General features: G+C 48.8%; 1 protein-coding gene across 1 annotated transcript; it reads right to left on the bottom strand.

Moving 5' to 3' along the window:
* Positions 1-4,563: 4,563 nt before the first annotated feature.
* Positions 4,564-6,569, bottom strand: LOC122054721 (enoyl-[acyl-carrier-protein] reductase [NADH] 1, chloroplastic-like). Its single transcript, XM_042616159.1, has 11 exons — positions 6,556-6,569; positions 6,344-6,461; positions 6,213-6,268; positions 6,032-6,116; positions 5,894-5,941; positions 5,650-5,724; positions 5,464-5,575; positions 5,162-5,213; positions 5,036-5,087; positions 4,824-4,865; positions 4,564-4,608 (listed from the first exon to the last, which is right to left on the bottom strand). Exons 1-11 carry the CDS (start codon positions 6,567-6,569, stop codon positions 4,564-4,566), a joined length of 699 nt encoding a protein of 232 aa, XP_042472093.1.
* Positions 6,570-15,895: the final 9,326 nt, after the last annotated feature.

Genomic DNA, 15,895 nt, shown 5'->3' with positions numbered 1-15,895 from the left:
CGAGCTCCGTCGTTAAAGATCGAGCGCGGCGATCGGCTATAAATATCCGCGACGAGCTCCGTCGTTAAAGATCGAGCCGCCGATCGGCTATAAATATCGGCGAGCTCCGTCGTTAAAGATCGAGCGCCCCGATCGGCTATAAATATCCGCGCCGCGAGCTCCGTCGTTAAAGATCGAGGCGCGTCGATCGGCTATAAATATCGCGCGAGCTCCGTCGTTAAAGATCGAGGCCGCGCCGATCGGCTATAAATATCGACGAGCTCCGTCGTTAAAGATCGAGGCCCCGATCGGCTATAAATATCGCGCCAGCGAGCTCCGTCGTTAAAGATCGAGGCCGGCCGATCGGCTATAAATATCGCGCCGAGCCCGTCGTTAAAGATCGAGGGCGCCCGATCGGCTATAAACATTCACGCGAGCCCCATCGTTAAAGATCGAGGGCCGCGCCGAGCGCCGACGAGGCCCGTCGTTAAAGATCGAGGGCGCGGCGATCGGCTATAAACATCCGGCGGAACTAAGGACGCCAAATAACGGCGTTCGCAAGTACTAAATTGATTAAGTCCGATCGGCCATCGGTTTGCCAATACTTCGCATTCACTGAATACAAATAGTGCAACCAATCGCTAAACGATTTCGAGGAAAACAAGCCAATTGATTAACCTGATCGGTCGTCCATGGGAAACACGTGGAGCTTAACCGATTCTACGAATAAGCACCAAACAGACTAAAAAAAAAAGGGGAATGAAGGGCAAACAAAAATACAAGCAAAGAAACGCAACTATGCCGAACGGCGCGTACAAAAATTTTACATCCGCAAAGCGGATGAAATACAGAAAGTACTTGGAAGAACTCGCCTCACTCCGGGTCCTTAAAATTAAAAAAGGCGTCCGGGATATCATCTATCATGGCCGCCAGGTCGGAGGTAGGAAGGTGCATGCCCGCAGGAAGGTGGCCACCCTTCTTCAAGTACTCCATGGTGACCTTGACCGCCTCGGCGAATGTTGAGGAGACGTTGCCACCGAATTTTGTCTTGAACCGCTCGGCGGAGGTATTCTTGGCTTTGCTGGCGACTCGGCTCTCCTCCTTATATTTTACGGCCTTGGGAGGCAATAAGTGAATCTTGGAGAACTTTCTGGTCAACCTCCGCTTTAGTACGTTCAGCCGAGCGCCCCTCTTGTTCAGCAGTTAGTTGGGCTTCCAGTTTCTTAGATTGCTGATCTAGGGCTCGGACTTCAACTTTCATCTTATCCAGATCAGCAATCGCCTGCCTCTTCCGGCTACTGGCGCGCTTCATGTCTCCGTCGCGCTTCTTCACTAAGTCTTCGAGTCGAGCCACCTCTGTAGCCAGGTCGGCGGCCTTCTTCTGTTCGGCCTCGAGGACTTGTCTCTCCTGCTCGGCTGATGGACCCCCCGAGACTTGGAGTTTTTCCATGAGATCCTCCAGCTCGGCTAGCCGATGGCTAGTGGCGATTTGCTCGGCCCAATGCTGTAAGGAAAATAATAAAATCAGGAACCGAACAGTAGCAGGGCACAAGAAGAAAAATGAACTTACCTGAGTGGCCTGCTGCATGTTGTTATCGCCTAGCTGCTTAGGCGTCATGAGGGCCACCCGAATCTGGGCGTCCTCGAAAAGCTTGGCGAGCGGACCCGTCAAGGTTATTTCATGAACGGGGCTTGATGGCCGATCGGCTGACAATAAATATTCCTCCGAGAGGAATCGAAGGGTAGTCTTGATGGTAGGGTGGCCGGACGACACTTCCTCAGACGCAGTCGCCTGGCCCGAGGACTCCCCTATGGTTGAAGTTTCGGCCAACCGTCGTAAGCGACGACGAGTCCGTGGAGGAGAGCCAGAGGGCTGTGCGGTGGGCGAGGCCACTGGGGTCCCGATCTGCGAGGGCGTGCGATCTGGCGAAGCGACCCCGATCGGCGCCTGTGGCTCGCCCTCTTGGGTCGCCGGAAGGCTGGGGTCTCTTCGACGTTTCCGCCGAACTTCCAGTGGTGAATCCCCGGCCCGGGGGACTCCCAGCTCGGCTGGAGCGGAGGAAACAGGATCCGCCTCAACCTCCGTTGAAGCGGACGGGGCAACCTCTGTTTCAGGGGCGGACTGCGCCCCCCCCCCTCTCCTGCATCTGCCGGGCGGCTGGGGATAAGACCCCGCTCGGCGAGTTCTTTTTTGGTAGCCGCCTCAATTTCTACGGCCTTCAGTTTCAGATGATCGGTAGCCTTGGAGCGCCACATGACTTCAGCTGTAGTGGAAAAAATTAAAATCAGTTAGATAAAAAAGGCGAAGGGAGTAAAGAGTCCTTACTCATGCGGTAGTGGAGATTGGTCCGAACGGGAGATAATCCAAAAATGTACAACACCCCCTTGAGAAGTAACTGGTCGATTTTGTACCGCTGACCGGACAACCAGTTTGCCGCATGAAGGTAGGCTGGATTGCTTCTGAATTTGCCGAGCTCCGGCTGGGTCGGCACAGCGGTCTGCCATTTGGTTCGGAATGCTGGCCGCTCAGGAAGTCGTATATAGAAGAAGAACTCCTTCCAGTGCTTGTTGGAGGTCGGCATATTATCAAAAAATTTGAAGCCTATTCTACTTTGGAAAATAAAAGTGCCCAACTCGGATTGTTTGGGGTAGAAGAAATAGTGGAATATCTTGGGGTCGAGTGGGATACTGTGCAGCATAAAGAGGATGACCACCCCGCTCAGCAGCCTAAAGGAATTCAGCACAAGTTGGCCGAGCGGGATGCGGAAATAATTACAAACCTCTAAGATAAAGGGATGGGTAGGAAATCTAAGGCCGCCCTGAAATTGGTCTAGAAAAAAACAAACGGTGCCGATCGGAGGGTTATGGTCGGGTCGGCTATAACTATTTCATGGTCATCGGGGATCCCATCGTCCGAACAAGCGCCGAGCGCCCTCTTCATCAAATCGACTCTCCATGGTCGATACCAAGGGCCATGAACATCAACAATGGGTGCGGAAGTGCTTGCCATGACTAAAATACCAAGAAAAGAAAGAAGGAAGCGAAAGAAACTCGGAAGCGGAGGACGAGAAGGTTCAAGCAAGGAGCGAAAGAAGTCCAGCGAAAGGAAAGGCGGACGAAAGGAGGAGAAGCTTCTGAGGAGGATGGCGGAAGATCACGAGCGAAAAACACCAAGAGGCAAGAACTAGGACAGTCGGAACGATGCAGCCGCGGGCACCCGCGATGAAACAGAGAATGCGGCGTAAAGGCGAAGATGAAGGCTTTATGCGAAGCTGGTCGGCCTCGTCCGTCGGATGCAGTCACGAGGCGAGGTCATCATCTAACTGTCCATTTCAAAGTAATCGGCGTCCCATCGTACGGATCATCACCGCCACGCAAGAAGAGCCACGTGGCTCTGTCACCGCGATTAATGCGCCCATACCTCGCATGCTTCGACTTAATGAAGAGTTTGCGTGATTTTCGAGAAGATTTAGACAAGCAAACATCACGTTGGCGACAAGACAACCAAAGCGAAGAAGCGGTGAATTTGGCATAAAGGCGAACGACTCAAGGGATATTATAGCGGCAGTGGCGGCGACCGCTCGGACACATAGTCGATCGGTCGGACTCACGCCTCCTTGACTAGACTTGAAGGAAGGCAAGTGGCGGTAAGAATGGGGACCCACACGAAGGGTCCCAGCTTGAGGATAGATGGAGGGGTGACTAAGCGGTTAATGGTGGCAGAAGCAGTTGAGTAGGTCGAGCGGGCAAAGATAACCCGACCATGGGCTTGGGTTTCAAGCCTAAGCGGGAAGGCGAATATGGCGGGTGTCATGCATTTGGGACCGAAGGGCGGCGGGTGGTCGCTCGGTCGGGATAAAGCGACGATACAAAGATTAGCGGCGGCCTATTCGTTTGGCTCGGGATATGGGATGTCGGCAAAGGCATGTCGATGATTACGCCGTACACAAGTGTGCGAGGGAGGATCTCGCCGTCACATCATGGAGAGGTTGATACAGTGGCGGTATGGCCTTATGGATGCCCTTCTGACATACCTGAGCATGGTCGAAAGCAGGTGATTGCTTTGATTGGCGCGCCCAGGCTCCTTCGAGAGGTCTATATAAGGCCTCCATTTCTTCATCGGAGGTACGCGGGTCTTAATCTCTGAAGCCACCTCTTTGTTATTCCTCGCCTAACTTGAGCGTCGGAGGGCCGTCGCCGGGACACCCCTCCCGACTCGGTTTGTTGCAGGTTCGCCGAAGCACTCGAGGGTCCAGCAGGGAGCGCCACGTCCCCAGCGTCCGTTGGCTTCTGATTCGGACAGGATCAAGTACATAAAAGCTCCCTGAGGTGTTGGAATCAGATGAAACATCTATAAAAATAAGCACCATTGATTAATAAGTCATTGATTAATTAGATAATAGAATATACAAATAGAGATTAATGAAAATAAATAAAGGATCTAACAATTACCACTATAATTGACTAAAATTAACAATCAAGAGCTAGGTTGAAGAATGTTTTAAAACATTCTTCAATGTATAAGGAAGCAACTAGAAGTGTTTAACATCTCAGAAATTGAAAATAATGCAAATGCAAACAAATTCATAGATCAAATAAACAAAAACGAGACAACTCTTCAACAAATTTCTATAATCAAGTGATATAAACAAACTGCAAAATTTCATGCCTAGGTAAATCTCGAGTCAAATGCCATTTGAAAGATCAATGTAAAACATGGCATAGACAGAGAAAGGAACATAGGAATACAGAGCAGTAGGTAAAAACATGTCTATTGAACTGAAGAAAAGCCATCATATCGTGTATGCTAACAATCACCAAATGGTTACTAATTATATAATTACCTGATGCTTTGTGGCAAGCAAGTGCAGTTCAAAAGCTAGCACCTATATCCAAAAACAAATGCTGAAAACATCAAAATTATTGAATCTATATTTTGCCAAATATAATCTTAGATGAGTGAACTACCATATAGTTTGGGTTTAAATATTTCTAAACACTAGCCGGACTTGACAATCAATTTCACATACAACAATTACAGAAGAGTTGAACTTACTTTTGTATCGCTCTCCAATGCAGCTTTTGCTGAGCTCATTCCACCTCCGTATCTGCAAGTTGATGCAAGAACTAAACAAGTATTCCAAATTATAAACTTTGGAATAAACAAGGGAAAAGGTTATACCCTGGGATTGCCCTTTCGGAAGCTATGTATGTCAAAGATATTGAAGCACCGCTTGCCATGTTTAACGGAGACATCCAAAACAAAGTGAAGATGAGATATAAAATCTATGTGCCAACAAGAAAAGGAATTGTTTGATAACTTTATTTTGGGTTTTATTATAACTACTAGCATTGCTTTATTCTGTCCGTAAAGAAGAAGATATAATGATGGATTGATAATGATGTTCTTGTCAGGATCTCAAGTTGAAATATACACACAAATGGAACATGCAATTGTTTTGTTTTCATGGAATCGAAAGAAACCTGGATTCATTATTGGAAGAAAGTGCCGAAGCAGGGAGACAAAAGAGTAACTCAAAGCTGAAATTGTAGCAAGATACCCTCTTCTAGATGTCTCCAAGAGTGGCTTCGTTACCTATTTATGAAAACCATAATTTAGAACTAAAGTAAAAAAAAACATCATGATTATATGATGGTGTAAGGTAGTACCTCTGGTCCATTGGCAAGAGAATGCACGAGGATGTCAAACCTTCCAAAATCTTTCGTCACAGCCTCTGCCATTTCCTGCACCAAGCAGAAGAAGGCATCAGTAACACAAGAGCATGTGAAAAATCAAATGAATTATCATTCCAGGCTTTAGTTCTGTTTACACAGTCTTTTGGAGAAAAAATGTTTAATTAGCGTACAGAAAAGGGAATTCAAGTTCTGGTGAAAACAAGGAGTTGGTGTCTACCTTAACAGTCCGATTTGAGGATCCAGCATAGCGTTTGTTTGTCTTGACCTAAAATAAACACCATACAAGATGCTGATTATGATCATAAATTGGAATAAGTGTCAGGAACCAATTTTATCAAAAGTTTCTTTTACATACATTTTCAGGAACATCATCAGGTGTATCGCAAACGGCATCAAGAGGATATACTTTGACAATATCCATCAGTGAGCCATTTGGCAATATGTAAATACAATCTGAGAAAGATTACTACTGAACATGAAAGAGAAAAATAAATAAATCCAACCATGTATGCTCCTGATAATAGAGGAAGGCATACTTCCGTGACTTATCAAATTTGTCACACCTTAAGCTTGTCTCAAATATGTTCAGTGCCTATTGATGAATGATCCAACAGAAGGCTTATATTCTAGTGTTTATCTAATTACATAATGACAGAATAAACATGACTTCGGAAGCACCTATAGGCACCCATGTACCAACAAGTATTTCTGCCCCAGCAGCGGCAAGAGCCTTTGTGATTGCCCAGCCATAACCATTATCATCAACAACTCCAGTAATAAATGCCCTTTTGCATAAATAAGAACATATTATCATCAGTATTCCCAGCAACCAAAATGTCATAAAATTTAGGAATCAAGCACATAATCTAAATTACAAACATGACAAGCGTCATGAATAATTACCAACAACAAACACAACTAATTAACTTCTCTACTATATTCACAGTCAACAAAATCAACCAATTTATGATTAAAATTCCTATAGTTATTCAACCAAAATAGATCAAATTAATTAGGAAAAAAGAAAAGGGTGAGAGTTTCAAAAGTAGGTAGTGATGTCGCTGCCTCACGACAGGACACTGCCCGACAAGGAATTGACCCCTTCGTGTGCGATCGTTTGTGAACCGACTGCCTGGCGAGGCATGACCCCCTCGTGTGCCTCCATTTACAAACTAGCCGTAAGTGAACTAGCAGCCTGGCGAGGTTGTGGCCCTCTTGAGTGCGGCCACAGGCGAAGCGATCGCTCGTCGCCTGGCGAGGCAGCGCACGGTGCTGCAGAGAGGGAAGAAATAAGAAATAGGTTACCTTTGAACTCATCTTGGTTGCTGCGGAGAGGGAAGAAACCTGTCTGCGCTGAAGGAAAGAAGGGGGTGGGAGAGGGAAGAAAACGAGCGACACTGCAAGGAGGAAACGAAAGGATCAGGAGGATCGGGTGGGTGGGAAGAGATTTGGAGTATGTCTAATATGATTATAATTATAATGACACTTACAAAATGTGTCATCATACACCATCTAATATGATATTTTTCTAAAAATTTAATTAGTTTTTATAAGTGTCATTATAATTTATTTATATTGACACTTTTTAATAGGTGTCATGAAGAAAGTGTTGCCACATGAGGTCTTGGGGTCGAAACTCGGCGTGACCGAGCATAACCTCCCCCATATCTTGGCTATTTGCACTAATGGCTAGTAGCCACCCATGATTTACCTCCTCCGTGTTGGCCTAGGGACGGGTTGGTGGAGGCGCTGGGGGCGAGCGAATCGCCTTTTACCACATGAAGAAAGTGTTATAATAAATCATTTTTCTAGTAGTGGAGGAGCGTCTTTCGCGGAGGAGTCACGAAGGAGGAGTCGGAGATAGGTTTTTGTTCGTTGAAGAGTCACAGAAGTGGATTTTTAGGTTTTTTTTCATGAAGTTAAAAAAACTATTGTGTTTTTAAGATTCAATAACATTCAATAGACAACAGTTTAATAAAACTGTTGTATATTATCACATAAGCAACACTAAAAGACAATAGTTTTTTAAAACCGTTGTCTTTGACACATATTAAACAACGATTTTTTGAAAAACTATTGTTATTTAAAAAATATTATGGTGAACAACAACAGTTTTCAATAAAACTGCTGTTAAATGGAAAAAAGACAACAATTTCTTGAAAAACTGTTGTCTATTAGGTGTGGTTAAATCCAGAAATTCTTGTAGTGAGGTCGGCCACATACGAGAGGTGCAGTTCCCAAGCTGGCTAGCGAATGTGGTGCTGGTCTCCAAACCGGGAAATAAGTGGAGGGTCTGCATCAACTTCCGGTATCTGAATAGGGCGTGCCTAAAAGACTTTTACTCTCTGCCCAGAATTGACCATATGGTAGACTCAACCGCTGGATGCGAGCTAATATGCATATTGGATGCTTATTAGGGTTACCACCAAGTGCTGCTAGCTCGAGAAGACCAGGAGAAAGTGAGTTTCATTACAGTGGACGACACCTGATGCTACAACGTAATGTCGTTCGGACTAAAGAACGTCGGTGTCACATACCAGCGGCTCATGAACAAAGTGTTCCGGAAGCAGATCGAGCGAAACCTGGAGGTATACGTTGATGACATACTTATTAAATCAATCCGAGCGGTCAACCTTTGTGCAGATATAGAAGAAACCTTCGGGACGTTGAGGACATACGGGGTCAAGCTAAATCCCCAGAAGTGTTTGTTCGGAGCAAAGAGTGGACGCTTTCTGGGGTACATCATTATCGAGCGGGGCATAGAGGCAAATCCCAGTAAAGTGAAAGCATTGCAAGACATGTCGCCTCCCAGAAACCTGAAAGAAGCTCAGCGCCTCACGGGACGAATAACCGCGCTGTCCAAATTTATCTCAAAGACCGCCGACTGGAGCTTTCCCTTTTTCAAGATTCTGCGCCGAGCCACCAAGTTCCAATGGGATGCAGAGTGCGACAAAGCCTTCGAAGAGCTCAAAGTATACCTCAATTCCTTACCTGTGTTAGCCAAGCCGGTCGCCAGAGAGCCCCTTAGAGTTTACTTGTCCTCGACTGAATATGCCGTCGGGTCGGCTCTTGTGAGGCCGGACGGCGAGGAATAGCCTATGTACTTCTTAAGCCACCTACTAAAGGATGCTGAGTCTCGCTACACTGGTCTCGAGAAGTTAGCTTTTGTGCTGGTACTCGCCGCTCGAAGGCTCTGCCTTTATTTCCTGGCGCATCCGATCGTTGTGATGACGAATAGCCCCTTGGGAAGGGTCCTTCTCAATCTAGAGGCGTCAAGTCGGCTAATCAAATGGACCATAGAACTTAGCGAATTTGACATACGGTATCACCCCGGACGACCATCAAGGCGTAGTCGTTAGCAGACTTTGTCACTGAGGTGCAAGATCCCGAGCCCGAAGCCACCTGGAAGGTGTACGTTGACGGATCATCCACTCGGCAAGAAAGTGGGATCGGTGTGCTGTTAATCTCCCCCCACGAAGAACGGATGCACTTGTCCGTACGGCTGGATTATCGAGCGACCAATAATGAAGCAGAGTATGAGGCGCTGATAGCCGGCCTGCAGGCCACTCGACATGTGGGAGCCAGCAGGGTCTTGATTCATTTATATTCACAGTTGGTTGCTTAGCAACTTTTGGGAGCATTCGAGATAAGCAGCGTTAGGCTCAAGCTTTATGAGGAAGCCTTCAAAAAACTGAAGGCCAGTTTTCGAGAGGTGCTCATCCAGAAGATCCCCCGAGCGGAGAATCAGGCTACAGATGAGCTGGCTAAGCTAGCCAGCTTGATATCACCGATCATCATTCAACAGTCGATCGAGCAGGTATATCTGGTAGCCCACATCGACCGGATGGAGGGGCTCACATTTCCAAATGACTGGCGGACGACTATAGTAGAATTTATGAAGTTAGGAGCAACACCCTTCGATCGGGAGGAAGCGCATCTGCTTAGGAGGAGATATGGTCGGTTCGTCCTCATTGGTGACCAGCTCTACAAAAAAGCGTTCTCCAGGCCTCTTCTCAAATGTGTTGGTCCGGAGGATGTGGACTATATTCTGCAAGAAGTACATCAAGGGTCTTGTGGAGAACACCCGGGCGGCCGCTCGTTGGCAAGGAAGATTCTGCTAGCCGGGTACTTTTAGCCGACCCTCCAGGAAAATGCCGCTCAGACCGTCGCCACATGCCCTTCTTGTCAGAAATATCACAACTCCACCCACCGATCCACTGAGAAGATGAAGGCGTCTACAGTGTCCTGCCCGTTCGACCAGTGGGGCATGGAAATTGTGGGACCTTTCTCGATGGTGACCGGGCAACAGAAGTTTTTACTTGTGGCGGTGGTTTACTTCTCCAAATGGGTCGAGGCCGAGCCATTGGCGAAAATAACCGAGCAGATGGTCAAGAAGTTCATCTGGCAGCACATAATATGTCGGTTCGGTATTCCACGTCAGCTCATGTCTGACAATGGGCGGCAGTTCATCGGACAACAGCTCTGAGAATGGTGCGAGGGGTACGACATTCAGCAACACTTCACCGCTGTAGCTTATCCGCAAAGCAACGGGCAGGCCGAGGTCACCAATCGGGAGATCCTTCAGATTCTTCGAGTTCGACTCGACCATGTCGGTGGAAGCTTGGTAGATGAGCTACCCGGCGTGTTATGGGTGATTCGCACTACCCCTAAGGAAGGAACGGGGGTCACGCCTTTCCACTTGGTGTACGGAGGAGAGGCTGTCGTTCCCGTGGAGGTCAGAGTAGAATCCGATCGAGTGCAACAGTACAACGCAAGTAACGTCGAGCGGAGGAAGTTGGAGCTGGACTTGATAGACGAAGCGCGAGCCAAATCAGCCGTTCGGCTAATGACGTACAGGCAGAGAATGAAGCAGAATTACAACAGGCGAGTAATTTCCAGGGCATTCCAGGTTGGCAACCTTATATGGAAGAAGGTAAAGTCGGTCGGCGATGTGAGCAAACTGGGGGCTCCCTGCGCCGGGCCCTTCAAGGTTGTCAAAAAGCTCCGATCGGACGCCTATTACCTTGAAGACGAAGACGGACGGTAGCTAGAGCGACCATGGAGCACTAACCATCTCCAGCCGTACCGAGCTGGTTGAAAGGTACGCCAATGTAATTCATTTAGCGTATTTCTATTCTTCGGTATCCTTTGATCGCAGGAAGGAATTCATGAAACACAAGGGTATAACTGGTTTGCGTCGAATGACTACACTCCATCAAACCGTCGAGCGGTGATGTTAAACTCTAGAGTCGAACCGGCGACTATAAACCCCCTGGCCTGAAGATCGTCGAGCGGCGACGTTAAACTCTAGAGTCGAAACGGTGACTATAAACCCCCCGGCCTTAAGACCGTCGAGCGGCGACGTTAAACTCTAGAGTCGAACCGGCGACTATAAATCCCCCAGCCTGAAGACCATCGAGCGGCGACGTTAAACTCTAGAGTCAAACTGGCGACTATAAACCCCCCCGGCCTGAAGATCGTCGAGCGGCAACGTTAAACTCTAGAGTAGAACCGACGATTATAAACCCCCCGGCCGGAAGACCGTCGAGCGGCGACGTTAAACTCTAGAGTCGAACTGGCTATAAACCCCCCTGCTTGAAGACCGTCTAGCGGCGACGTTAAACTCCAGAGTCGAATCGGTGACTATAAACCCCCCGACCCGATGTCCGTTGAACGACAACCTAAGGGTCAGTTCGGCAAGAATGAATATCCGATCAAAAGCATCTCTAAATCACCGAGTAGTGGCCGAACGGTGGTTCCATATCCAGGAGTCGCTATCCTGGCACTTATCAGAAATCAAGGTCAAGTATCCCGCTCGGACCTAAGCAATCAACCAATGACAGGAGTAAACACGGAAAAACTAACTTTCATTAAAAAGTTCCCGCCGGGCGGTTAACATACACCAACAACTTACAAAATAATTAGCCCTCCTCACTCCAGATAATCAAAGATTGAGTCAGGGATGGCATCGAGTAGCCCAGCCAGGTCCTTAGGCGGGATAGTCATTACTTCAGAAAGGTGACCCTTACCCTTCAGATAAGCAGTCGTAGAATTAATGACTTCCTCAAAGGCAATGACGAGCCGACCACATATCTTCTGGACAAAATCTTCCGAGCGGATATAAGTTTGCCTCATCACAGCAAGGCGACCTGATTCGCCGTCCTGGTACTCCTTGAGAGCGGCTCGAGAAGCTTCGAGAGCGTCCTGGAGATTCTTCAGTTTTCCCTGGAATTCAGTTTGCTCCACCAATCGGCTTGTCCGTTCGGCGAACAACAGGTCAGCCAATTCCTGGACACGTTACTCCAGCGCCCGGGCCTCAACATTTTTTGCGTCTAGATCAGTAATGGCCTTGTTCTTCCCTGTAGTCGCCAGCTCGATCTTCTGGTCAAGTGTCTTGACCCTGGCTTCAAGCCGAGCCACCATGGTTTCCAGTCCAGAGGATTTATGCCGCTCATCTTCTAGGAGCCTCTTTGTCTTGACTAGCTCGGCCTTTAACTCAGCAGGTGAAGGCCCCTGGGTCGGGCCTCCCTCGGAAATCTTAAGTTTTTTCAACTCTTCCTCCAGCAACGCCAAGCGGCTACCGACGGCGATGCTCTCCACCCAGCTCTGCACTCAGATAAAATAACATTAAAAGCCTTGCAAAATAATAATGTAAAGGGAGGTGGGGGAGGCATACACCAGTGGCTTGCTGCAGATGGCTGTCGCTGAGCTGACCGGGCGTCATCAGGGCAACACGGGCCCTCGCATCCTCCCATACTCTGGCAAGCGGTCCACGGATGGTGATCTGATGCTCGGGAATTGTGGGCCGGTCAGCTGCTAGAAGGAACTCTTCTATTGGTAGGTGCAGGACGGCCTTAACCACTCGGCGGTCGCTCGGAGCAGACTGAGCTGAACCTGAAGGACCGGAGGACTGGCCGGTGTTGGCAATGTCATCAATTAGAACGGATATGGGTTGAGCAAGGAGGGGTCGACCGACATCGGACAGTGAAGGAGTTCGATCGGAGGAAGTGGTCGAGTCGACCGGCCGTCACTTCAGGAAGCGTGCCTGCTAGAACTGTTCCGCAGGTGTAGCCGACCGGGCAGGTATCTCCATCCGGCGCCATTTACGGAATACCAAAGGAGCATCCTCGGCCGAGTGCTCCACACCCTCATCCTGAGTAGAGGGATGTCTAGCGGACGAAGATCGCCCACCGCTTTAGTTGTAGAAACCCGAACGGCCGATCCACCGATAGCAGTAGGTGCTTCGCCGCTCTCACCTTCGTGTGAGCCGACCTGCGCAATGCCAAGGTAGACCATCTCCTTAGCAGCCGCCGCTTCAATCTCGGTAGCCCTCAACCTCATCTGCTCGGTAGCGCGAGCGCGCATCATGATGTCAGCTGCAGAAAGGGAAAACAAATCAGTTAGATCAAAAGGAAAAAAGGATCAAGAGAGCTCTTACCCATGCTGCTCGGAAGTTTCGAGTGGATCGGACTCAGCCCGAACATGTATAGCATGCCCTTACAGAGCAGTTCGTGGATGTTGAACTTTTAGTCGGCCAGCATGTTGGCTGCGTGAAGGTAGGCCGACTGGCTCTTGTATTTACTGAGCTCTGGTGGAGAGGGTACGACGGTCTGCCACTTGGTTCTGAAGGGCGGCGATTTGGGCAAACGCAGAAAGAAAAAGTATTCTTTCCAGTGTTTATTAGAGGTGGACATTTTGTCGAAGAAGACAAGGCCGATCCGAGACTGGAAAAGGAAAGTACCCCACTCGGACTGTTTGGGATAGTAGAAGTAATGGAAAATCTTGGAAACTAAAGGGATGTCGTGCAACCTAAATAAGACAACTACGCCGCACAATAATCTAAACAAGTTTGGAACGAGTTGGCCGAGCGGGAGGTGAAAATAATTACATACTTCAATGACAAACGGATGTATGGGAAAACGTAGACCAGCTACAAACTGGTCTCGGAAGAAACAAGTAGTGTCGGTCGATGGATCATGAGGCCGATCGGACGGAGTAGCTAATATTATTTTATGGTCAGGAGGAAGTTTGAAGGTGTGGACGAGGCTCACCGTGTCACCTGCATCAAACCGGCTCTCCATGGCAGTATACCAGAGGCCGGGAGCAGGGTCATACGGTTGTGACGAACTCGCCATCGCCGGAACAGTGGAGAAAGCGACGGGGAAACACTAAAAGCTCAAAAAGACGAGAGAAACAGAGGCAAAGACAAAAAGGAGCAATGGCCTTACACGGAGGATGGAAGAAAAGCGTGAATCGACGGAGCCCGGAACACAAATCGTCGGCGGAGCGATGAGCACCGAATAGCCGGAGCACCAAAACGCGAAGACTACGAAATGAAGCAGAGACAACATGACGACTTTATAAAAAAGAGGTTCGACCGAGCGGAGCCGTTCGGTCTAGGTCGCGGGCCCCAAGATGCAAATCGCACCGTTGAATTCAAACCGCCAGAGGTCACATCAAGCCTGTCGCTTCGAGCGTGCGATGATAGTGGCGGTGCCATGTGGTTGTCAATCATAGGAGGGCATTTAATGAACGCCATTACGAGGGTGTGGTCGCGTGCTCGACCCTAATGGACGGGATTTACGAGCATTCCTAGGAGATCTGAGGCAGGTCATCGTTGACCATCTTCAGATAGGTAAACCAATCAGTAAAAATTCTACCAAGTGATAGCGGGCACGCTTTCGGTCGACGTTATGAGGTAGTGTTAGGGCCGCTCGGCTTCCCTAACCGGTCGGCCCTGTGTCGGCAGACTAGTACAGTCAGTCGGACTTACAGCCTCCTTCGACTAGACTTGAGGTGGAGGCATGTGATCCGGTGGTAAGAAAGGGGGGGCCTGCCTGGATAATGGTCAACGGCCCTGTGGCGGTCGCAGTCAAAGTCAACCTACCTGAGAGATCAGCTCGGATAACGGCAGAGCCGGCGCTTTGACAGCTCGGCCGTTATGCCGAGCTTCCGATGCTCACAAGCTAAGCAGGACTCCTTTTGTTCAGAGGGCCGCGCCAATCGCCCTCGGTCGAGCGGACGACCCAATCGGCTCAGTCGTGATGCCCATCGAACGACTGGGTGACTAACGGGCCGAGCGTCCCTTCCGCTCGACCCGATACCGATAAAAATAACATCTGGCTATATCTTCCTCGAGATCAGCACCACTGACAGACGGCATGGGCGGCGGCCGGACTAGACAGAGAATCGTACGATGGAAGCTTCCACTGTCACGTCAGGGATATGCTCGGACAATTGAGGTAAGACGTCAGGCGTACTTTTCTGACACAACCATTTCTAGGTATGCTTTGAGGAGCGTGCATACCTCGGAAAGAGTGCACGCGCCCCCGGGGAGTCCTATATAAGGGCCCCCAACCTTCGACGGAGGTATGCATTCTCATCTACTGCAGCTACATTCTTCATTCTCACTACTCTGCCTCGATCTCTTCTTGCTGGAGCTGACTTGAGCGTCAGAGGGTCGTCGCCGGGAACCCCTTCCCGGCTCGGTTTTGTGCTTGCAGATTCTCACTGAAGGCTCACGCCAGTCGGAGGTTCATACGTCATTAACGAGAGCACCACGTCCCAGCGTCTGTCGACTCAGCACCCGAACGGGATCATTGTCTATACCAGTTAAGTAGACCAGATAATCTGTTCTCTTTTATCAGCCCAGATCTTCTGGTTCATTTCTTTTTCAGATTAGAGGAGAGCCACTTGTATATATTGATGAGAAGTAATAGTCTCTAGCTATAAAATAAGTATGGATCATTACTCCTAACTAATATATAAAAGTGTCCCCTTCTTTGAACAGTAGATCAGAGGATCTACTTTCTCATTTTATTCGCTTGGGCATTTGATTCCTTCTCTGCCGATGTTGGATGGGAAGAAGAGCGAACTTCTATGGCTTCTTGGAAGTCGCCCATAGTTCATGGCAGAGGTAGAGATGACCGCCATGGAAGTCTCTGTTAGGATCTCTTCGTAGGGCTAGAGAGGGGGGGTGTGAATAGCCGACCCCAATTGCTCGCGTTTCTTTCTACAAACTAGGGTTAGCGCAGCGGAAACTAAATGCAGAAAAAAAACAGGAGAAGAAATCAAACCTCTACGCAGGGATGTAACGAGGTTCGGAGATGATACTCCTACTCCTCGGCGTGTCCGTAAGGTGGACGAGCCCTATCAATCAGTCGGTGGATGAGTCCCCGGAGAACCGGCTAATATCAACTCCTTGTGGGTGGAGAAACCT

This window comes from Zingiber officinale, chromosome 3B (genome assembly GCF_018446385.1).
Source record: "Zingiber officinale cultivar Zhangliang chromosome 3B, Zo_v1.1, whole genome shotgun sequence".
NCBI lineage: Eukaryota > Viridiplantae > Streptophyta > Magnoliopsida > Zingiberales > Zingiberaceae > Zingiber > Zingiber officinale.
Note: the sequence above shows the minus strand (reverse complement) of the source record. Positions and strands in the feature narration are given on the sequence as shown.